At 45.0% G+C, this 25,301-nt stretch overlaps 1 protein-coding gene across 3 annotated transcripts in view; it reads right to left on the bottom strand.

Annotated features, from left to right (window-relative positions):
• ADRA1D (adrenoceptor alpha 1D) overlaps nt 1-25,301 on the bottom strand; it is a 179,384-nt gene that overhangs the window by 12,930 nt on the left and 141,153 nt on the right. For 2 of the 3 annotated variants that reach the window (XR_014473297.1, XR_014473298.1), the window contains exon 2: nt 9,322-16,367. Coding sequence is in view for 1 of the 3 variants with exons in the window: in XM_083181131.1 (XP_083037257.1) it covers nt 15,808-16,367 (560 nt within the window). In the remaining 2 variants the exon portion in view is untranslated. Of the gene's footprint in view, nt 1-33; nt 16,368-25,301 lie in introns of those variants that run through there. The other variant, XM_083181131.1, reaches the window with a different exon arrangement.

Below are 25,301 nucleotides of genomic sequence, written 5' to 3'. Positions count from 1 at the left end.
TTAATAAAATAAAGCAACTTGTACGCAAACATAATTATTTCACATTTTTTTATTAATATAAAACATATATTACCTTTGTGAAAATACATAGTGACTCGTGAGCATTACAAAATAAAACATATCCTGCATTGTAAGGAATTTCCACCATGACAATAGCTGACTCTACACCGTGCTCACACAGATCGGATATTGTCTGACTACAAGGCTCAGCATGCCATGACTCTACGGTCTATAGTCAGGGCATATCCGGCCCGTCACAAATTGCCTGATATGATTTATGCCACATAATGACCACCAGATGTAATATATATACACTCTTCTAGGTTGCAAGTAGATCTCTTTTTCAAGAAAAACATAAAAATTCTACAGCGAGCTGAGCCCTTGGGACAGCACGTACTTGTAATATAGTAAATTAAATCACAAAATGTAACCAATAAATACAACTGAACAAAATAATTTTCCAAAAAAACCCAAAAACAAAGTATGAAAATATACACGTATATACATGTAAACGAAATATAGGTAAATCTATGTCACTTTTGAACTATTTCAAAACACTCCCCGCACTCACCGATTCACCACTTGCTCTGCGTGGGTGTGTTCTCTATAACCGAGCCATCCACCAATCACATTGAAGCAATGGATCACATGGGTAGCTTTCATTCTATCTATGTTCTCTACTGTTATGGCTTTATTATGTTCTTTAGAGTCAAGGGACTTTTGAATGTTTACCCCATAATTCAAATTCTAATTAATTGGACCAATTTTGATCCTACAATATCTTTCTACTGGTGATGTAAGTACTGTCGCAGAAGCCCATTTAGCAGCTGTGGGGCCCGGCGGTGAGACTGGCCCCTAGGGTTTGCATGTCAGTTTGCTCTGAAGAGTCCCACTCTCTATTCTGGGCATGTGCGGAGTCTGGGGCGTGTGCCAGGTGGCCTTTTAGTTCCAGGATGGAAAGAGCGTGGCCCCCAGGGGTGTATGGACAGCATCGCCAGGCCCTCCCCTGTATTATTGTGTCCGTAGATTGAACATTACACCCCAACTTTATACCACTGTTTGTTATATTGATCCTACAAACACTTTGCGCAGGACAAGAGTCAAATTCAGTTTGCCACCTCAGTCATTGGTGATTCCTGGAGATAACCCCCCCCCCCCACATTAATAATGCGCACGCCGAAGGTGCACACGCTCCCAGGAAAGTAGGTGTGGCCTCAAAAGGGGGCGTGGTCTTTACAAAAGTGGGCGTGTTCTCTGAAACCTAAAAAAATATACATAAATGTGGGAGCGGGGTTTGTCACTGAAGGGTTAATCAGCCATCTTGTTTCTGTGTCTTATAATTTCTGTGTCTGCTTATCTATGTTCTGGCTTGTTTCCAGTACTCGCTCGCTATCCCGTACTCTGTAACTTTCCTCAGAAACTGAACATTCTGTGAGTTCTCATAACTTTGCTACATACTCCCCTACAAGGCGACGTATAAGCCACCCCACAATAGACGCTGTTATTTTCCTACCTCTGCACCAAATATTAACCAATCATGTAATTGAACCAAGCGCCATATGTTGTGTATAAATATGTTGTTTTGTCATAATTAAATCAGAGTTAACCTTGTGTCTGTGGTCCTCGTTACTGGTCATATCATATAAGGTTACACTCTCACGGAGCTCTAAGGGGTCTTCACACTGAGGTCAAATAAGGTAATTAATATATGAGGAAATCGATACATCGGCGCATGATCGATTTCCCAACAGAGCTGGGGGCTCGGCCACCGGGATGCGAGGTTCATTCCTACACAGATGTCATAAAGATTTTACAGTCTGCCTGAATCTGTTGTGAGGTTACGGACATACTCGATCCTGAACCTGTGACACCATGCCTGGGGTATGTTGAATGTCTTATATAGAAGTTAGAGTCTTCTATCATAGAAGTTAAAGTCTTCTATTTTTGTGCACATAACCTGATCTGGGATCAGATGCCGTACTTGGAGTACGAAGGAGACCTGGGGTCTTTAGTCTATTTTTGTGCACATAACCTGATCTGGGATCAGATGCCGTACTTGGAGTACGAAGGAGACCTGGGGTCTTTAGTCTAAATAGTACCTCACTTTGAACGCCCATTCTTTATTGGCCAATTGTCTTTATTGTATTGTCTTAAAGTATAAGTTTTTCTTTCATTCAATATCCCTGTGTGATTGGTGAGTATACACACTCGTGATATCTGTATTTCCTTGTAAACCGTGCGGCTGGTAAGTTCACGCACACTAATCTCACCACTTGTCTCATCTGACTACTGTATGCCAACAGACTTGCGGACTTTATGCTCTCCTTCTCGGAGTAACGCAACGTGAAGGCTTCATATACAGTTCTCAGCAACGAAACCACTGGACTCTATCCACTGTCACGTAGACAGTCTGTGGTCTCTACTAACAAAATCATTATACATTTAAAATTGTATGAGATGTCTAAAGTGAATACATAATTCTAAAAGTGAGCAGACAAAGACCAACTCTCGCAGATTGCTGCTATAGGTTATACCTGCCTTTCTGTGACAACGCCCCTAGTCTGCACACTTTGAATTTTTCACGCTCTCATACCACAGTCACATATGTCACATCCTAGACACCCACAAATAGGAAACTGTGAAGATTATCAGTGTAGTATAGTGCTTTGGTACCACAACCCTGAAAGAGACGATTATTGGCCGAAATTAGTATCTGCCAATAGTGAACTTATAAGGTTCAAATCTACACTCACGTCCCTGTCTAACGGTACTGTTGTAGAGGCGGTCCTTGTATTAGGCTGCCATCTGCGCACAGACGTTATTCAAAAATACATTGATACACAATCATACCCCGACATGGGTGGAAATAATAGTAAGAATAAAACAGTCTATCCACCCCCATTACCTAGTGAAATATGTAAGGAATATGTTGCCCACAAATTATTACCTTGTTAATCCATGAGGTGGACAATATAATAGATGGGACTGGAATCAAGTCCCCAGTATTAATACCCCGATCCCTGCAATATAGTAAACAGCTGCAGACTATCCCCTTAACAAAGCACAGGAGATAACTAACATGTGGAATGAAATCACCGTACACCAGTTCAGCTTTGAAAGATCTATTTTCTGTTGAGCTCTCAGGGTGTACGGCGGATTCCTGCTGGACTTCTGTGTCTTTGCTGGAAGAGGGGGGTTTGAGGGGGAAGCTGCAGTATTGGTCTCTCTCTCCCTAACACTGAACATCGCTGCCTATTGCAGTTTCATGTAAACAGAAACAGTGACAAATTTCTGGAAAAGATTCAAGAAGTGTTGAACCAAGGAAGCAGGTCTGCCGCTTCTGCATAATGATAATTTACTTGTTTCTACTTTCATTAATAATCTGCTGCCGGACCTCTGATACAGTAAAGGATTTTAAAAAACATTTGTATGGAGGGGAAGCAGCAGGTTGTTTTGAAGTTAAAAGAAACACTGTCACACCATCACATACCCCGTTCACACGCTTCCAAAATCAAAACAATCCTAGGAGACAGAATAAACCATTCCGTCCTCCTAGAGACAGACTACCTCAGAGGGCTCCTGCGGGACCCCCACCCAACAGGCAGACAAGCTGCTATAATTATAAAAGGGATAGCCATTGGGCTAGAGACTGTACGTTCCCTTCAAACAAACCCCGACAGGTCAGTAACCCCATGCAGCCCAGTCAACCCAGACCAAGAGACAACCCCAGATTTCAGATTGACTGGCAGGGACTGACCTTAAAGGGCCATGACATAGGAAAACATGAATTTACTGTAATACCTGACTGCCCAATCAATTTGCTAGGCAGAGATCTTCTCTCTGTGCTAGAAATCATAATTAGTCCATCAGAAGCAGGAAAGGGAATTGATGTTTCATCACCACACTTGCTCATGACTGACAGTTCTGACCCAAACACAGAATTAGACACTGTAAATCCTCAGATATGGTCAACAGGACCTCAGATAATAAACTAATTAATTGTTCTGTAGATAGTACCAGACATCAATTCACTCATCTCAGCAATCCCTGCAAACGCAACCCACTTTAATGTAATAGATTTGAAAAACGCGTTTTTTAGCATTCCTATTGACACAGAGACCCAATTACTCTTTGCTTTTTCATTTGAAGGTAAACAATTAACCTGGTGTCGTTTACCCCAAGGCTATATTGACTCTCCAGTGGTCTATAGCATAATCCTCCAAGCCACATTGGCTCCATGGCACCCCCCCCATAGTTCTGTCCTGCTACAGTATGCAGATGATCTGCTTCTCTGTAGTGTCACCGAGGAGGCCAGCCGGTTAAATGGAATTTCATTGTTAATGTGGACACAAAGTGTCAAGAGCAAAATTGCAATGGTGTAAAACGCATGTCAATTACCTGGGTTTTGTACTCTCTGAGGGAGAAAGGAAAATCAGTCCACAACGCATACAGTCTGTATTGGGCCTGGTCACCCCAACTACCCAGAAGGATATGCTGTCTTTCTTGGGTATGGTAAATTACTGCAGACAGTGGATTTCTGATTGTTCCTATTACGATAACATCTTGAGACAATGTACACTCAAAGACAAACCCAAGGTTATACAATGGTCAGATGAAATGTATTCTGCATTTAAAAAATTGAAAGAAATGTTAGTACAGAGTCCCGCGCTTGGTCTCCCGGACTATATGTTATCATTTCACTTGTTTGCAAGGGACACATGTACAACTATGGCGGGTGTACTGACCCAACTTCATGGAGGCAAAATGCGCCCAGTCGCATTCTTCTCAAAGGTAATGCCTGTCACTGTGCAAGGAATGCCAGCTTGTCTTCGAGCACTGGCTGCCTGTGCAATGGTTGTTGAGATGTCCACATCACTTACATTAGGACATCCTACTGTGTTACATACCACACATAATGTCCTCTCCATCCTCAAAGGTCTACACACACAACACATGTCTGCCCAAAGACTTAGTGGTTATGAAGTACTCCTACTTAGTAACCCTTCTCTCACCATTAAGTATGCAACAAACACAGAAGGACCTGTCCCTGTACTAAACGCACTTTTAGGTCTTAAAGGACCTGACGACGAGGCGCCGCCTCAACATGACTGTACTCTGACAATTGACTCAGAAACTTCACCCAGACATGACATGTCGACTGTGCCTATCCCCGATGCCGACATAATATTTGTTGACGGCTCCTGCAGCCGTCCCAATGACAACACGTACCAGGCAGGATATGCAGTGGTTAAACTTCCAAACACCACCCTTGAAGCAAAGACAGTCCCCTTACAGTCAGCACAAGCTGCAGAACTCATTGCACTCACTCGAGCTTGTCACATTTACAAAGACAAACCTGTCACAATTTACACAGACTCCAAATACGCTTACGGAGTTGTTCATGATCATGGTATGATCTGGCAACGCCGAGGCTTCACTGGCGCTGATGGGAAAGGCATATCACATGCGCAACTCATCACAGATCTCTTACACGCAATTACATTACCATCTCAAATTGCCATCCTTCATTGTAAAGCACACACTGGAGGAAAGGATGATATCAGCAAAGGCAACGCTCTTGCTGATACCGCTGCTAAACGTGCTGCCACTATAGCAACATATAGCCTCACTCTTGCTGTCATCTCGCCTCCTTCGTTAGATGATACATACCTACTGACAGAATTACAGGCTGCTGCCTCTAATTCAGATCTATCAGATTGGACATATCCAATACTGCAGAAGAATCCACGGACTGGATTAATCTGCAAAGAGGGGAAACCATGTATACCCCAAACCAGTGCATCATTGTTCATAGCACACTACCACGGAGTAGGACACCATAGTATAGTAACAACTACTTTACTCCTCTCCAATGATTTCTACATTACTAATGCAAAAGATCTCATTAAACAATACATCAGTAGATGTATAATATGTCTCAGAAACAACCCAAATAACCCAGACAAAGCAAGACACCAGCACCTAGAATACCCAACCACTCCATTCACTCACCTGCAACTCGATTTCACACATATCAATAATGCAGGAAGACAGGAATATGCCCTGGTCATTGTCGACATGTTTTCTCGGTGGCTAGAAGCATATGCCACTAAATCAGAAGATGCAAAAAACAGTAGCCCGCATACTCACGCGAGTAATCATTCCGTGCTGGGGATGCCCGCTTTAAATTAATAGTGATAAAGGTTCAGCCTTCACAGCCAAAGTCACAGCAGAACTAGTCAAAGCACTGCAAATAGAATGGAAGTTTTACATTCCATATCACCCACAGAGAATGACTCCACAAAAGACTCTAGGTTACTCCCCCTTTGAAGTACTGATGGGCAGACCTTTCCCCACTCCCTGGGCAAAGAAACCACTAGTTACAACTGAGGGAGATCTAGACGTAATAAGAGAAGAGTACATTAGATCCCTAATAGAGAAACTTAATGAGTTAGAACAAAATGTTATCTTTAAGAATCCTTCTCATCCACAGATACCCACTCACCCATTCAGGGTTGGAGACAAGGTCGTAGTGAAAGTGTTGCCGAGAAACAAGCACCCCGGAGACTTCACCTACGGACCAGAGACAGAAGTGGTCGCAGTCACCAGGACGGCTGTCCTCACCGACGAAGGACCAACGTGGATCCATGCATCCAGAGTAAAGAAAATTCCACCTCCACCACACGTCAACACAGAGGTCGACACCGATCCCGAGACTGACACAGACGGGACGAGAGAGGTAATAACGGGAGCCAGTGGCTCTGACCTCCAACTTGGAGAAGACCTGCCGGCTGGAGGTGATGAGGAATCAGGGGTACAACATTCTGAAGCCGAGGACGACGCTACAGGATATGACTCCCCCCACCTTAGCCCTAGTGATTTTATTCGGGCTTGTTCTTTATAACTGTTTTGCTGAAGTTGATATTACTCAGAATGATGGACGTTTTACCTTCTGGTATAATTCTTCTAGTACAACTGTTGCTACTTTCATATTTTCTTATTGTGATATTGTATCTTGTTCAAACAATCAAGGCGGGAATCGAGGAGAACCACCGCTACCATGGCTGTGTAACATCCACCACACACCACACGCTGTAAGTCACGTATATATCTGTATCACTAGTACTTACTGGGGAGATTCTTGCAACTCATGGGGGGCTGTTGGGTGGAACACTAGAGCAGATACCACTGCCTTTGATATCAGCCAAGACTGGGGATATTACCCCGATGTTGGCATCCATAAATGGTCCAATGGTCGATCCTTACTAGCCCGTATGTCCCTACGAAAAAAGGGCACTTGCAATAGCCAATTTATCATTAACCTAGAAAACCCGGCCCCCGGCGATGCCGGACTATATGTCATGGGTAAATATCAATCAGGAGAAAGCGGGGGCCCAAGGGGAAGATTTCATTTAAAAGACATGTATGATAACCCAGAATACACCGCCCTCAAAACCACTGTAAAACCTAAAACACCATCATCATTCTTTAAACCACATGTCACTACTTTTAATGATATGTTAGCCATTGATAATCCCACGTATGAAGATACCATGTCTATGGAAACAGGTTTCTCTGATGTAAACTATTGGTTAGAATGGATGAAGTATAATGCCCGCAAGGTTAATCAAACTGATTGCTATGTGTGTGGAAAGTCCAGACCCCATTTAGGTACTGTACCCATACACATACCACCTGAACAGGATAAATGCTTTTTTAGTTTATACACTGACACTGTAATAGAAGAAGCCAAATGTGAACAATGGAAAAAGGAATACCCCATTATGACAAAGAATACCAACCCTGGTAGTACTATAACTATTTACCCCGGTAATTACACTTGTTATTTCTCTAATAGTACTGATCAAAATGTTGTACAATTGAAATTGTTTCCTGATGGGTATTGTGCTGAAAGAAGACATATCACCATACCCACCATGAAGAAATCTTTGGGAGATGTTTATTTTATTTGTGGAGACATGAGACTCAGGACAAAGCTGGATAATCCTTGGAAAGGAGAGTGTGCCCTGGCAAAGATCATTATGCCCATACACATTCTCCCAGCCGATTTGCCTGAGCCTCCTCCCACAGATAAACCTAACACAAACTCCAGAAACAAAAGAGAAGCTCCAAAGGAAAGCTTCGATCCACACATATACATAGACACTATTGGTGTTCCCCGGGGAGTTCCTAAAGAATTTAAGGCTCGTGATGAGGTCGCTGCCGGCTTCGAGTCCCTGCTTCCCCAGGTAACCATCAATAAAAATGTGAACTGGATAAATTACATATATTATAATCAACAGCGTTTTGTTAATGATACTAGAGATGCTTTAAAAGGTATTGCTGAACAGTTAGAAGCTACATCACAAATGACATTTCAGAATCGTATGGCTTTAGATATGATGCTTGCCGAGAAAGGAGGAACCTGCGTGTACATAGGTAAGGTTGATGGATGCTGTACTTATATCCCAGACAACACAGGTCCTAATGGGAAAACTACCCTAGCTATTAAACATCTAGAAGATTTATCCATCGAACTCAAGAAGAACTCAGGTGTCACGAACCCCTGGAGTAGTTGGTTTGGTTGGTTAGACGATTGGAAACACGCACTAACACAAATAGGCATATTTATCCTCATTGTAATTATTGTACTTATGATAGTAGGATATTGTGTTTTTCCCATATGCAAGAAGATTGGTTCCAAGTACCTGGATAATGTAACACCTGCTATGTACACTGATCTCGCCAAAAGCCCTCCCTCACCAGAAGATTATGGTGAATATGTCAAAGTTTACCGTACCAAACAAGATGCCATCTACAAGAATCAAATTGTCTAAAAAGGACATTGATTCTAAGAGGGGACTGAAGGGTTAATCAGCCATCTTGTTTCTGTGTCTTATAATTTCTGTGTCTGCTTATCTATGTTCTGGCTTGTTTCCAGTACTCGCTCGCTATCCCGTACTCTGTAACTTTCCTCAGAAACTGAACATTCTGTGAGTTCTCATAACTTTGCTACATACTCCCCTACAAGGCGACGTATAAGCCACCCCACAATAGACGCTGTTATTTTCCTACCTCTGCACCAAATATTAACCAATCATGTAATTGAACCAAGCGCCATATGTTGTGTATAAATATGTTGTTTTGTCATAATTAAATCAGAGTTAACCTTGTGTCTGTGGTCCTCGTTACTGGTCATATCATATAAGGTTACACTCTCACGGAGCTCTAAGGGGTCTTCACACTGAGGTCAAATAAGGTAATTAATATATGAGGAAATCGATACATCGGCGCATGATCGATTTCCCAACAGTCACTCACCACAATCGCTGCACACAGCGGTGTGTCATGCTGCTGTGGTGCCGGCCCTGCAGGTCTGCCTGTTTCCGGGAATCGGATGCACTATTCCCCCGCAGCCTGTCACACACGGACAGACTCACGAGATGATGACATCATCATCTCGCGAGTCTCTCTGTCTACAGTCTGTGGGGGAATAGAGTGCATCCGATTCCGGAAGCAGGCAGCCAGCAGCGTCGGCACACGGGCACGGGTAGAGAGAGAGTGGAGGGCAGGACAGGAGGCTTTTTCAGACACCCGAATTCTGGGAGAAACCTAGAATCCGGGTAACTGAAAAAGCCTCCTTGAGGGTTGCCACCGATTCCTGGAGATTCCCGGAAATCCTAGCAACCCTAGCCACGCCTGACCTAGACACTGTCTATGATCGTTGTAAGTAAGATCAGAGTACAATCACAATTGTTTAGCATGCAATGCAAATAAATCCTTAGGAACTCTGCAGAAGTGGAATTGTCACATCTAAGCCCACCCTATAACCGCTTAGCAGCCCCCCCCCCATCCTTCCCTATAATAAGCTTTTGGCTTGCATTATAATCTTTAGTGTGTGCGGGGATGTATCCGTGATGTTGCTACAATGGAATATTAAACATGGCACTTTACATTCAGTCGTGAGGACAAGGTGCTTTCATACTGTGTCAAGCTGCATTAAGAATAGTTTAGTGACAGGTACATTTATTACTTCTGGGTGTCTGAAGGTCATCAAGATTTGACCTCTGCCGAGCAGATTCACCAGACGTCCTGAAGTGACCGGATGGCTGATATCCCGCCACGTCTCACACCAGTGGCTGCCAGCGGCGGAATATTCTGCACTGGACTGGACACAAAACCTATTTTAAGTGCAGATCAACATGTTTATCAGCACGGCCAAGTGGAACATAGCGGTGTCTGGCTGGGGACACAATGATGGCCAAAAGAATAAGAGGGCTGTACATGATAGACATAGCTTATGTTTCCCAATGCACAGAGACAGAGAAGGAATGTCACTGACAACTGTGGTCACGTGGGAGGTGTCTGGAATCTTCAGCCATGCAACATACACTCTGATTGTAAGGTTGCGCATGTTACCGGTTATTTATTATCCCTGTAACAGTACCGTAGCTCTGGATAATACAGGGGCTGAAGTACTATAGGTCTCAGCTTTCTGTGTGCAGCAAACAAATATACTATATCAGCAAGGAGGGGGGGGGGGGGGCGGCTACAGCACAGTTCAACATTCAAATAGGGGAGCCACACACACTGGCACCAACAGTCATACCAAACAGACCCACTGGTAGTTTGCCACCTCAGGCATCTTCAATTCCTGGAGATTACCCCCCCCCCCACACACACACACCTTCATGTGCGCGTACGCTCCTGGAAAAGTGGGCGTGGCTTTGTAAAACGAGCATGACCTCTTCAGAAAAGTTGGCGTGGCCTCTAATACAGACATGTATTGAAGTCCATATTGTTACATTTAATAACACATTTCCCCTACTGACAACTCCTACACAGAGATACCTCATACATCCTCCCCTCACCCTGACACCAGTGACAACAACTTCACAGCAAGCTCCCCCACCCTCTCACTTCTCTAACATGCATATCTGCCCCAAACACTGACCGTCCACACACACAAATCCCCCCTCAACACTGGCCTCACCATTTCCTCGCCTGACAGCACAGAGGGCTCTGCCCTGGGACTGATACACAGTAGCAGCCGGCTTATCTCTCCTCGGAGGCTCAGTTTGGGAGGAAGCACTGCTGCAGCATCCTAAGCTGTTGGCTGCACAGTGCTCCTCTGTGCTCTTCACTCCTGCGGCCAAGTTTAAATATTTCTGGAGGTAGAGGGAGCTGTGGGGCGGGCAGCAACTCACAAGTGCTGGAGACGCACTGTGCATGCCCTGTGGCCTTTCTGGCACTCGGAGCTCACACTCCGCTGGGAGGTTGTGGAGGCTTTTAAAGTCACCCAGGTTTTGCGAGAATCCCTGAATCCTGGAGACTGCAAAAACGTCCTGGAGGGTTGCCACCAATTCAGGGAGAATCCAGGAAATCCTGGAGAGGTGGCAACGCTACCGGCTCGGTGGCTCGCTGCGCTCGCCACACTATATAAAATCAACTCCATGCGTAGTTGGATAGTGGGGGTATGAAATCACCCATGGTTGACTATACAATTAAAAATCAGGTCTTTACAATGAAAAATCGCATTGCATTGCATTGCATTGCAAGCCTTAAGTTTCTGGCATGCAATGAAAAAATCGGGAGCCCAGATAATACACAAGTACCGTAACTGCTTCTCCAGCAACACGCCAATAAGACAAAACGTTTTTGTCTTTCCAGCATCCTCCCTCCCGTTACCCCCTATTCCCTGCCCAGGAAAGCCTCTTACATTTCTCATGTTGTGTGTCCAAATCTGTGCTGCAACTGTTTACACAATCAGGATGTATGCACACTAGTACAACCAATCAGCAATTACCTTTCATCTGTGCAGTGGAAGTTAGACAATAGATGCCCATCTCCGACTGGGTGCTAGGGCAATTTTCGCCTGGTAATATTGGTGGCTGAGGGGTTTATGTATGAAGACTTGGAAAGAGATAAAGTAGAGAGATAACGTACCAGCCAATCAGCTCCTAACTGTTATTTTTCAAAGCCGTGGCTGATTGGATGCTACTTTATCTCTCTCTCTCTCTACTTTACCTATCTCCCAGGCTTAATACATAGATCCCTGAATGTTTTATGTGTAAAGGGTGAACAGTTGGGCAATGCACCGCTCGTGGATGTATTTTAGGAATACGCCGTTATAAAACATTCTCCGCTGCACATATATATTTTTTTTCTCACTGTGGGGACTAATTGTTAAGACCGGAAATGTGATATAAATACTTGAAAATGTAAAAATAATTAAGATTTTTGGCTGAAAGCTTTATTCCTCCAGAAGGCATCTGACACATAACAATATATTGTATGAAGAGGGGACCTGGGGCTGAACAACCTAACTCCAAACATAATAAGATGTGCTATCCTGCTGAGACTTGTAGTTCCACATAGAATAAAAAGAAAATGCAGTCTATAGTACTAAGCGCTGCTAGTCAGGATAGCTGTAATAAAGTCTGCAATTATCATACATAGATCATAATTTATGGAGAAAAAGATGCCAATGGTGACTAGGTGACCTTTTCTGCCGGGTGCCTGCTTTACTCCAGGATATGACAATATCTTGTACACAGTATCAGCATTGGGTAATAAGAAACAGGTGTAACATCTGGGATAATGTGCAGCAGTCCGCGATCTTACTGCCAAACTGCACACTGACCCGCAGACTGTGACAGGCAATGGTGCCACGGGCAGATTGGTCAGCCCTCCCATCAGCCACCTATATAAACACACCCTGCTTCCAATTACTGTGACATCTACATCTTTCCGAGCCATTGGGTTTGCAGATGAAGGATTGATAAACATCCGTCACATGGTTTATGCAAATACGCCAACATATGGCTCTCATCTGCAAGAGAAATAAGCCCCCGCCGTGACCGCGTTTTCTATATACTGTATATTTCTGTATGACCTGATACAGTATATGACACAAAGCAAAGAGCTCTCATCTCTCATCCCCGGCAGCCTCCTTAATACTCCCAGCCTGGCTATGGGCCGACATGCATTGAGTTGACCACTGCAGGTCGACATGCCTTGAATTAGATCAAAATGGCTAAGGTTGACAGGATTGGAATGTTGACACAAGCATTAGGTCAACAGTTTTTTTTGTCCCCAATGTCGACATGGATGCTGTCAAAGTGTATCGTGTCCCCTCGCACGGCTCGCTGCGCTCGGCACACTATGTTATTCTCCCACCACGCCCTAGAGGATGGTATGGCAGGAAATGCCGCCTGTCGGCACATGTCGGCTCAAAAAATGTGAAAAACTTGCAGACCTTTTGACTCTCTCCCTTGCCATTGTCGACCTTCCAGCCATGTTGACCTATTTTAGGTGTCGACATAAGGTCTGTCAGCCTTCAGTGGTCGATCCAATGAATATCGACCATAATGGGGTCGACCTACAGCAATGACTGTATCCCCTGAGCTTATTATGGTTTAATGCAGTGGTTCTTAAACTCGGTCCTCAGGGCCCCCCAACAGTGCACATTTTCCAGGTCTCCACAAAGAATCACATGTGAAATAATTAGCTCCACCACATTTTAAAATGTGTCAGCGAGTAATGTGTGCACCTGTGCGCCTGCCGGGTGACCTGGGAAACGTGCACTGTGTGTGGGGTGCTTGAGGACCAAGGTTGAGAACCACTGGTTTAATGCACCAACTCATAACAGTAGCACATATTTGGGGACAGCTTTACTAGTCACAAAGGACTAGAAGAGGGGACGCTACTACACCCTATTTTTGGAACCCTATCCCCTCAGTGATTATAGGATATTTTGCAATTTGTTGCCATGCTGCCTTGTGAAGTATAAATAAGCATTTAACATTTAATTTAGCTGCCGGACCTCTCAGCTCTCTCTTCTTGCTTCACGGATTACTACAGGTTTATAATTTGGTGCAACATTGTTACTAAACTGTGCAAAACAGTTATTCCAAACAGCGCCCCCATACACTGCGGAATCGCAGCATATCACCAATATTGCATCATGCGTAGGAGGGTGACCAATCCTGGGTTCGGCGGGATCCCGGGATTTGGCCACAAAATTGCCAGGATTTGAATCCTGGGGTTGGAGTTTCCATTCCCGGGATTTTGGAATTAGACTGCCCAGCTGTGCCTATCCCTGCTGTGTGGCTCTGTGCAGCATAACCCGGTCAGAGGTCACACTGCGCAGCCTACTGGCCGCACCCCCACCCCGCCGCTGTACAGCTTCCGTCCCGGGGAATCCCGGACCCTCTGCCACTCTAGCCGAACCGCACCGCTGCTGTTCAGTCCCGGACGCTCTACAGTTTACGCCCACACCGCCGGGAAATCCTGACCCTCCCCTGGCACCCACCCGCTTCTGGCCGTACAGCCCGCCTGCTCCCGGCTGCACCGCCTGAATAAGTAAATGTGCGGGTAGTTTGTGGGGGCGGGGACATTTTTTTAATTTTTTTAGGGAGGCCAATCCTGGGAACCCAGGAATCCTAGTATTGAGCATTTTTCAAACCCAAATCCTGGGATTGAAAAAATGCCCGGGGATTGGTATCACTCATGCGTAGTGTAAAAAGCAGCTGCAATCCCTAGTTACTATTTTGCTGGATCCTCATGAGTGTGGCCCCCTAATTGCCTGGATTAAAGGGAGAAACCTGATACATAGGGGTTTATTTACTAAAATGGGAGTTCTATGAAACCAATCAGATTTTATTCTGATCCCATAATTTTATGACATCGGTGTGGTATAGCCTGCACCCCATTGGGCAGTTACTGGCCTGTTTTTGGCAGTCTAAGCCAGCCCAGCATGCCAGGGCTCCAGTATATACCTGCTCTCCTCAGCATCCTGTCTTGGGGAGATGGATTAATCCTTCTAAAGATGACAGATGGATTAGTCGCCCCTTGCAATCAGCTTTATAAGTATCATTTTCTAGAATGTGCTTGATAAATAACAGTAGAAGCTGATTGGAAGGAGATAATGCACCAGCCAATCAACTACCAACTGTCATATTTCAAACACAGTTGATTGGCTGGTGCGTTATCTCCTTCCACTTTACAGTATCTCCACTTTATCTCTTCGCCAGGCTTAATACATCTGCCCCATTACGAGGTAACTTGCATTGTAGGTTTAGTGGCCTTTGTGTCATCGTTGATATATAGCTATGTAAAAAGTACCCAGTAATTTAGGTGCATCGTAAACTTCTCTATCAGTGTATGTATGTATGTATGTATGTATGTATGTATGTAAAAAGCTTGTATCTATGCTCAAACAAATAAGTTATTTATTAGAGGGGGCAGCCTCCCGGACTCTTCAGAGAGTGCAGACAATTTTCATAAGCGGGCCTTCACGGTGGGCAGAGGAGTGCGACAATGATGCAAATTAAGCCAGTAAGACACACCCACTCAGAGTAAACACATAATGGGCGGGGCATGATGAAATAATTAACTATATCCTATGACATGCTCCTCCTACTTTAGGAATGAAGTCATCAAGCCACTCCCACATCTTATTTTTATACCTGCACCTTTGAATATGAAAATTTTTATCAGATCATGGCCTTCACCCACATTATACTGCACTAGAAATACTGAATGATCGATGCAAACAACTGAACAATCGCGTTTCATTACATTAATCCGTTTCGGTGTTAACGACAGGAGATTGATGACATCTTCACCTTCCCCCCCAATCAGTAATGCCACCAACTCCATACAGCACCAAACCCTTTCACATTCTGGTTTTGCATCCCCAAAAAATCATTAAAAAAATCTATTTTTTGTTCACAAATATTAACCATGTTTACCCCCCTCCTCTGAAAAACAATCGCAAATGAGATGACATCATAATGATGTCATCTAAATGTCCGTTTCTCTGAGTCCACAGCAGTCACTTAGATCATAAATTTCGTGGTCAAGTTCCGTAAAGTCATTAGAGACGGCCATGGAAATCGACTCAACGTCGCTGTTGTAGGCTGCTGACAAATTACTCTTGGTTGAACCGTTCTTTATTTTGTTCGAGAGGCTGGTCATCTTCTCCTTCAGCTGAGAAGAGGAGTTTTGGAAAGGAGAAAGAATTTTCCAGCTGTTAAAATCCACGCCTTTCCTCTTCGTAGCAATCCCATGGTTTCCCGGGTTGAAAATAAACGAGGAGTTCATAGAAGAGTAGTCTGTATGCTGTTCTACGTCTGATCCCCTTCTGGAGCTAGACATGGACGTTCTCCACGTGTGATCGTAAACCCGCCATAGTGGGCGCCGCCTCCTACGGCAGCGGCACCGAAGCAGTCTGATAAAAGCTCTTTTGAATTCTTTGCTGGAACACGGGTATATTATAGGGTTGACACAGCTATTAAAGTACCCCAACCAGAAGATCACCTTGAAGACACCATCTGAGGGCTTCAGAGAAGGAAAGAACGAACCTAAAAGTAGAAGACAAAAATAACAAAAATATGTTAGAATATATACATATATCTCTGTAATAATTAAATATGAGGCAATGTAGATTTGCATATATTATCATGGGGAGAATATTACAATAAAATAATAGGGATCATGTTCTTTGACTATACATCTTAACAAGATTTGAGGAAACAGCGTTCCCCTGCCCGGAGCCGAAGTCCGCAAACCACCCGCCCCCTCCCTGCCCTATCCGAGCGGACACCTCATCGACTTTCATAGTGGCTGAAGGCGTTCATTCAGTGGCCCTGCACATGTGCAAATAGGTGCCTGCGCAGAGCTGCACCGATTGAACCTGAATAAGGTCCATATCGCGTCAGCTGATATATAGATTGCTGATTGGCTGATTGTCATTTGCTCCCATACATTACCAGATTTTCATTCCAACCAGCCAAATAGCTGGATAATTGGAGGAAAGTTGTTCTGGTGTCTGACAAGCTTTACGCCCTATGTAGATTAAAGTTTAAATTAAAGATTCATTTTTTTTCTTTACTGAAGGATAATTATATGAAATAGTTTATTCTCCCTTATCCAAACAGCCTATGTATTTACATTAACATGTCTGGTCAACGACTGTGAGGGTGATATGCTGAAACCACGCTTTGCTGCAGCTCCCCGGCGGAACTGCTGTTTTCAGTTAACTTAATTATAAGTGACTGCAATTCACTTTCAAGTGCAGCTTACAGATGTTGATATGTGAAACAGGCCCGTCGACATGAAAAGAGAAAGTAGATACGGAGATCCTTGTTTATAGCCCACTTATTACAAATCTCCCACTCTATTTCTCCTCTCCATCCCTTTCTTTCATCTCTCTTTCTCCCTCTCTTTCTCTCCTCTCTCTACTTCTCATCTCTCTCCCCCTCTCCCTTTCTCCTTCTCTTTTCCCACCCTCTACCCTCCTATCTCTTTCTCTCTTTCTTTATTTCTTTCTTTCTTTCTTTTTTTTTCTATCTTTCTTTCTCTCTCTCTCTCTCTGTCTTTCTTTTCTCCCTTTCTCCTTCTCTCTTTCACCTCCCTGTACCTCTCCTCTCCCTCTCCTCCACAACGCTTCCATCCTCTCTCTCCCCCTCTTTCTCTTCTCCCTTTCACCTTTCTGTACCTCTCTTCCCTCTACCCCTCCACTCTCTCTTTCTCACTGTTTCCTTTATCTCTCTCTCTCCTCTCCCCTTCACCTCCCTTTACTTCTCCTCTCTCTCCTCCCACTATCTATTCTCCCTCTACCCCACCTCACTTTCTCTACCTTTCTCCATGATTCCACCGCCCCCTTTATGTGTGTGTATCTTTCTCCTCCCTATACACCTCGTCTCTCTCTCTCTCTCTCTCTCTTTCTCTCCCTTTCTCCCTGTTTCCATCCTTTCCTCTCCCATCCTCTCTCTCCGCCCTCTCCCTTTCTCCTTCTCTCTTTCGCCTCCCTATACCTCTCCTCTCTTCTCTACCTTTCTCCCTCCTCTATCAGTCTCACTCTCTCCTTCTCTCTCTCCTCTCTCTATGGGCCTTATTCTAGTTCACTCTTTCTGACAAAATCCTTCTTAGATGGACAAAACCATGTGCACTGCAGGGGGGCAGATGTAATTTGTGCAGAGAGAATTAGATTTGGGTGAGTTATTTTGTTTCTGTGCAGGGAAAATACTGACTGCTTTATTTTTACACTGCAATATAGATCTCACTTTGAAGTAAAACCCCACCCAAATCTAATTCTCTCTGCACAAGTAACATCTGCCCCACCTGCAGTGCACATGGTTTTGTCCATCTAATACCCCTTTCACACTGCACTTTTAAAACTTTTTAAAGATAACCGGTATTTCAACACGTTTCAGAGCCGTTTTTTTATGCAGTGAGAATGGCTCTGAAAGGGTATTTAGCAAAAAACAACAGATTACAGACCTGTGATAGGCTGTCCCCTGCGTTCTGCCTTGAAACGTGTTCAGGGGATTAAACGGGTTGACTGATGTGAATGGTACTTAAACAGTATTTAAAACAGTAATCTACTGCAATGTCAAGGCTTAGACCCATTTTAAATACCGTTTTAAAATACCGTTTTTAAAACGTTTAGGTAGTGTGAAAGTGGTATAAGAAGGAATTTGTCTCCTCCCTCTACCCCTCTTATCTCTCTATTTACCCTTCCTTATCTTTCCTCCTCTCTCACTTCCTCTCCCCCTCTTTCTCCTCTCCCTTTCTCCTTCTCTCTTTTGCCTCCCTGTACCTCTCCTCTCTCTCTTTCTCTACCTTTCTCACGGTCTCCATCTCCTCCTCTCTCAGTCTCTCGGTCTCTCTCTCTCTCTCTTTCTCACTGTCTCCATCTCCTCCTCTCTCTCTCTCTGTCTTTCTTGTCTCTCCTTTAATTTGTGACTAGTTTGCCCAAATGTTGGTTTGGAGGGCAGTCAATGTTTCCATCTGCAGTTGCAACAGTATTGTGTTACTAGACCCCCGTTTCGTCTCTCTTTCATTTTTCTCTCTTTCTTCTAGTCTTTTATTCATTCCGCAAGCCGACCACAATGTGTTTGACGTTTGTTTACTTTCCGCAATGTGAAGCAATATTTCAGTTCAAGAAAGTTATTTACTAACAGTTCTGCATAAAATCCATAGCAACATATCAGGTATTACAGCTTTTATATATCTAGCGAAGTAAAAACTGTGAACCATATCGCACATGCGCCGTGATAACAAAGTGCCTGTCCATTTGGCCTAGAGTTCACTTAGCCAAGGGTAATGGTAGGGTAATGGTAGGGTAATGGTAGGGTTCTGAACAGATCTGGACCAAATTTGGACAAAAACCTCATGAATCTCTAGGCAAGATAATGGTTCAAAACCTTACACACACACGCGAGCTGGGTAAAACAAATCGTAGATAGCCACAAACCCCTGAATTTACGCTCTCACCATAAGATCCCTCACACACAAATATAATAAGTCCCTACTTAGGACTCCCAAATGCCATTAGACCTCCCCAAATGCTCCCTAAATGCCAGTCAGATCAACCCATCACCAGAATCCCTCTCAGCAATCATGCCCTACACTGATAATCAGGGCCACCGACAGGCATGGCACCCCTACCCCCCCCCCCCGCACCTGCGGCACAAACCCCCCCACCCGGCGGCCAGGCGCGCACAATACACAGTGCATCCTGCAGAGCACCGAGCCTAGGATACAGAGGGGCTCGGCGCTCTGCAGGCTGCACTGTGCAGTGAGTGCTCCGAGCCCCGGAGGGAGAAGAAGCTGCGCCGCTACCACCGCTGGTAAGTAATAGTGATTGGGGTGGGGTGCTGGAGCGCGAGGGGGGGGGGGGGGGGGGGCTGCATTTTAAACAGATATTTTGAGGAACGCCCCACAGCACCTTTGGCACTCAAAGTGTTTAATAAAAAGGGTTGCTCGGCAGTTTCCACACCTATTTGGACAAATTCCCTTGGCACTCCAAGGGTTAACCCCGAACACTTGTTGCAGATGATGCAATGAACGTCGATGAATGTGTAACCCTGTTAAGGTGTATGGCGGTTGTGAAGCCTTTTTCAGCCCTGACTGCGTTACGTCGACCCTATCCGTCTCAAGATAAATGAATTCTTAATGTGTTGCTGCAATGTTTCTCGTAGCACGCCAACGATAAAAGCCCCTGTTTGTTCCTATCTGAATTAAGTAAACCCATGTGTGTTGACGTTGGCTGTACCTTAATTCCAGAGGCTTGGCCGAACCATAACAAACCCGAGGAAGTCTTTCAGTTTCATATTCTTCAAATATTTGACTTGTGTAACTGCTTTGCTGCTCACACAGCCCCAGATGAAAGGGCCGCCGAGGACCCCTCTCACTAACCAAACACGGCCTATTTGTCAAGCAGTCAACGTGGAGCAAGAAAACAGCAAATCTCAGCAGGTTCTTTAGACATTGGCTGCCCTCGGGAAGAGAAGCGGTTTGGTTTTTTTTTTTTGTTTCGTTTTGATCAGATCCCTGAAACAAGAGGGACACTTAAGGTGACATCAAATCGGTCGCGAGCAACCGCGTATATTAGGCGTATACACTGAGAGATGTACTGACTGGATGGCATATCGCTCAGTGTGTACCCAGCTGTTGTGAGATTGCACATTGCTTAGGCACTATGGGCCTGATTCGGACCACCGCGTCCGCAGCCTAGTAAACAGGTCAACGCTGCCCGACCGCTGAACAGTGTGAGTGTTTCAGTTGCGCCGAGCACCTTGCACAGTATGGCATATGGACGCTAGATGTATGAGGCCACGAGTATGAATTATAAATACACACACACAAAAAAAAGAGAGCGATAAAAAACAGATACCATAAAGAAAGCTGATATACTGTAGAGAAGGCATCAACCACAATTTAATCAAATAGAAAGCCGGGGTGCAGCTGCGGAACTAGAACTTGGGACCTTATTCTGGTTGACACGCAGCGCTGCTAAGTTCAACCATGAAACACTGGGTGGTCCCATGGGCAGGGCTGCCAATAGGGGGGTGCTGTGGGTACAGCTGTCCCAGGCCTCAGCCTCTGGAAGGGCCCAGGCAGCTCATTTTTCCCACCGCAACCCCCTGACTTCTTCCGCTGCACTGAACAAAGCAGGCCCTGGAGCAGGCCCTCAATGCTGCACTGGCTTTTGAGCATACCGGCAGCCAATCAGAGCGGCTGTCGTTACGTGAGCTCTGATTGGCTCACCAGCCGGTGCGGCATTTTAATTGTCCGCCAGCGGGACCTCCGGGCTGCAGCACAGTGGAGGAGTAGATGGGGGAGAAGGTGCCGGGTTACGGTAAGTCAAGTGAGGAGGGGAGGACCAGGGCGCATACCCTGTTGTGTGTGAGCGGCTGGCGAACACTCTGTCCGCCATGGACGCTTGAACACAGAGCATGCGCAGAAATGTCCATGCTCAAAAGAAAAACATAGCGCTCCCATGCGAATTCGCCTGGGAGCGCATCAATCAGACGAACCTCCTTGGAGCAGTAGCAGCAGAAATCCATACAGCCACAATGAGGTAATGCTGCCAGGACAAGCTGACATAGGCAGCGATGGCACTAGAAGAATGAAGAGAGATGACCTTGGTTGAGACAGCAGCACCTGTCAATCAGAATAATACCCTCATGCAGTGTCCCTGCCATACAGCGCTAGCACCAACAACATCGCACCTCCCTGTTCAAAATAAGGCAGGATTTTTTTTTACTGGCATCACTAATGGAAATGAATTGCACTTAACAATGATTACCCCAAAAATCCCAGTACTAATGCAAGGCTCTGATGCTGCCAGTAATTACGGTGATGATGTTTTTCAAGCAGAATGCTTCCATTTGGATCAGAATTAAAAAACACATACAGTAAACAGTAGCAAATGTGTGGGTGGCGGTGGGGGAGGGGGGGGGGAGTTAATTCTTCATTTCCTTTCCTCTCTTGACAGCCGGAACAGTGAATCCAACTGTTGCGCCACTGACGGATCAGCCAAAAACACCACCGGATTCCGACTGTTGAGTTCCTATTGAATCAGACAAAAGCAGCACAGAATTCCGACTGTCGGAACATCCCGACAGTCAGAATCTGGGGCCATTTTCATCTGATCCGACTTTTCCGACATTAATTCGACAGTCAGAATCCCGTGGCGTTTTTGATTGATTCGACAGTGACGCGATAGTCGGAATTCAATGTTCGGGCTATCGAGAGTCGGAAAATCTTGTGGATCGGTGAAACCGTCCGTTGATTGTCAAAAAATCGGCTGTGAATTCGACAATCCACTGCCATTTCCGACAAAACAGTTGGAAAAGTTGGCCTGACACCCTTCGATGCTGTCATTAATGGTAGTATTCAATAGGTGAGTGCTCATATTGAATACCCCCCAGACTGCGACCTACTGTATTCAATCTTTCAAGAAGCTAACAAGGCAAAACTGTTCCTCAAAGTCTTTGTCTTTCAAGGAAATGAGGAAATCTGCCATGCAGAGGAGAAAACATGCTTCCCGTTAATTTATGAGGGGTTGAAGATACTCGAAATATTCCTCATAGCGCCCGCCTTCCCCTCTCCTCCCTCCTGATACAACCTTGTTGCTCCCGGAGACGGTTCTGAGTTCTCCCGAACTCTATGGCACCTGTGGCATGAAGCCGCTTCTGTAACCTCAACGCAAATATGCCAAAGATACGCCATTGTATGTGCACCTTCCATAACCCCAGGATTGCTCAAATGCAATGGGGTACGTTGCTTGCACAGGAGTCAAAGGCATTACCATAACAAGCCACTCCCACTCCCAGCACATGGGGTTCCACGGCGTCACCAACATGGCCGATGAGAGAGTACTGAGGTGGGTGTGACCCAAGGCCTGGGGGCATGGCCTGTAGTGTCTGTGACTGACAGGTAGCAGCTCCAATAGGAAATCAATGCCAGTTACAGCGAAGCCGGCGCAGTCTCACGAACTGCAATTGGCTCCTGCAGCACATAGGTACCAACCAATCAGCTCCTGTCTTTATACAGCCTGTAACAGGACATTTGGCAGCTGATTGTTTAATATCTGCTCTGTCTCCAGTTTATTGCTGTTGCAGTGTTTGATGCATCTCCCCCAACGTCTCCAGCCAACTGTGATTTAGCATCGGTGTGCGGCCTCGGATTACCCTGCCGGAGTATCTCATAGCTCGATCGTGCGCTGCTAATCCGAAGGCTCCACTTGAATACACAGAATTCATTTTATAGACTTCCAGAAACCTCACACTGTGGCCAATAATACACTGAAGATGTCAGGATCACAGCCGTATGATTACCTATACAATCAGACTACAGATCAGCAAAGTGCTTCGCAATAAACATAATTGCTGACCGCTGCATTTAACAGAACGTTCCTGGGGCAGATCATTAAAGGGATTGTATTCGAAAGCTGGCATAAATTCTGACCAAGGATTTCTGCCTACAGAACATAGGTTGTTTGTCTAGAGATGAGCAGAATTTACCAACAGACTCGGCAGAATAAGTGCCACATTCTACAACTTTGCATTTATCCGCAATTACATGGCAGCAGAAGTTCTGTTCTCCCACCCCCCCCCCCCCCCTAAAAAAAAAAACAACACACCACATTGCAGAATGAACTGTTGATCACTGTTGTGCTATTTTACAAGCCAGACAATTATTGAATGCGCATGTATGCGCATGTATGAGAAGCAGCGCACATGCGCAACGCCAAACAGCAACAGAAAAGACTGAAGAATTCAATCACGACCCGGTCGCTATTGGAATGTCAGGAAATCACCCCCAACCGTCTGTTTTCTGTATGTGCCTGAAAAAACGCAGACGTGCTCTGGTGTCTTAGGAGCGTATGTGAGATGGCAGTGCCAGGCTCAGTCATTGAGCTCAATCTTTATTGCCACATTTCATGGCGATTAAGGCATTTTTAATGGAATTTACCAACCTAATACCCCTTTTCCACCCAAATCCCCTTTGGGGCTTTTATTTCCGCCAGAGTGACGTCAGCAGCCCACCCCGAGCTGCCATAGGCCCACCTACGTGGGGAACAACCAACATTTTAATGGGAATGCACAGAAAATTTTGGGTGTTCCCCTGCTCCGGGCTGGTGTCCGCACCCACCGACAACCCTTCCTCTTCCCTTTTTCGTGCGAACATCTCATCGAGTGTGATACTTGCCGAAGGCTGTCGAACAGCGGGTCTGTACATGCACAATTACGCACATGCGCAGACTCTCCCACCACCATCGGAACGGGGTCCGAATTTGGCCCCCTCCAATCCCTAGTGAATCACCCCCACTATATGCATTGGGCACTGTTATCACCTCCAGCCCACCAGAGAAGGATCACAAGATCCCTCTCCAGTAGAGCTGGCAGATTACAGGTAATGGGCTGATGTCATCTAGAGATGATGTTAGCCCAAGCATGGAAGATACGGGGAGCTACACTTTGCAGCTGATCCAATGGCTGGCTTCCTGTATAATTCTGACTTTCAAGCGAAACGTAAGTATGCGTACACCCTATGCAATATTTTTCGACGATATGCGGGATAACAGCAATATTATTGTGCACATCATCTAGTGTGTATGATACGGTGTAGACAATACTGTAACGATGCTCGTTCCCACGAGTCATTAATGACCCCCTCGCCATCTGAACATGCAGTCAAATCTGCCTAAATATGGCTAAATTGGATCAGAATCGTGTCTCAGGCAACCCTGAGCCCTGCGGCCAAGACAATCCCATCCAGGTGCCGTTCTAAGATATTATTCTGTTTGTTTCTGCAGAAGTTTGATATGTTCCAAAAGACGGAGAAACAAGTCATCCATTAAATTGAAAAGCGAAACGCCTGATTGCTCCGTGTTTTACCAATGGATTTCTCTATGCACTGGACGATATCCCAGGCTGAGCAAAACAGTCATCAGCCCAACATCGCTTTTCAAGTTTATTTTCTTGAATTAAACAATCAGAAAGGGACATTGTATCATTTCACAAATGAGTGCAGAATTTGCTGCTGTTACTGACGCGCGGAGTGGGTTAAACATCTCCTGTGTTCGCAGTCTATTGAGATTTCTCAGAGGTTTATGTAAGAAGCATTTAGCTGAATTAAGAGCGTACACTAAAAGCTTCATTAAGGGACTGCGCTAAGAGCACCTAATTAGAAGAAGACTGGAAAAAGGATAAAACCATCTTAGTTGAAATAACTGAGTGAAAGTGATTTGAAAACTTAAAAAAACAAAAAAACAACATGTTTTTGCCTTTATTGCCGGCTGCCCAGTTGTTCTGGTGCATTAGCCTAGGTAACATGGGCCTTATTTTGGTTCACTCTTTCTGACAAATTTCTTCTTAGTAGGACAAAACCATGTGCACTGCAGGTGGGGCAGATGTAACTTGTGCAGAGGGAATTAGATTTGGGTGGGGTTTTACTTCAAAGTGAGATCTATATTGCAGTGTAAAAATAAAGCAGCCAGT

The sequence above is a fragment of the Crinia signifera genome, chromosome 1, assembly GCF_055691185.1.
Source record: "Crinia signifera chromosome 1, ASM5569118v1, whole genome shotgun sequence".
Classification (NCBI taxonomy): Eukaryota; Metazoa; Chordata; class Amphibia; order Anura; family Myobatrachidae; genus Crinia; species Crinia signifera.
The sequence above is the reverse complement of the archived record's forward strand: the minus strand, read 5'-3'. Positions and strand labels throughout refer to the sequence as shown.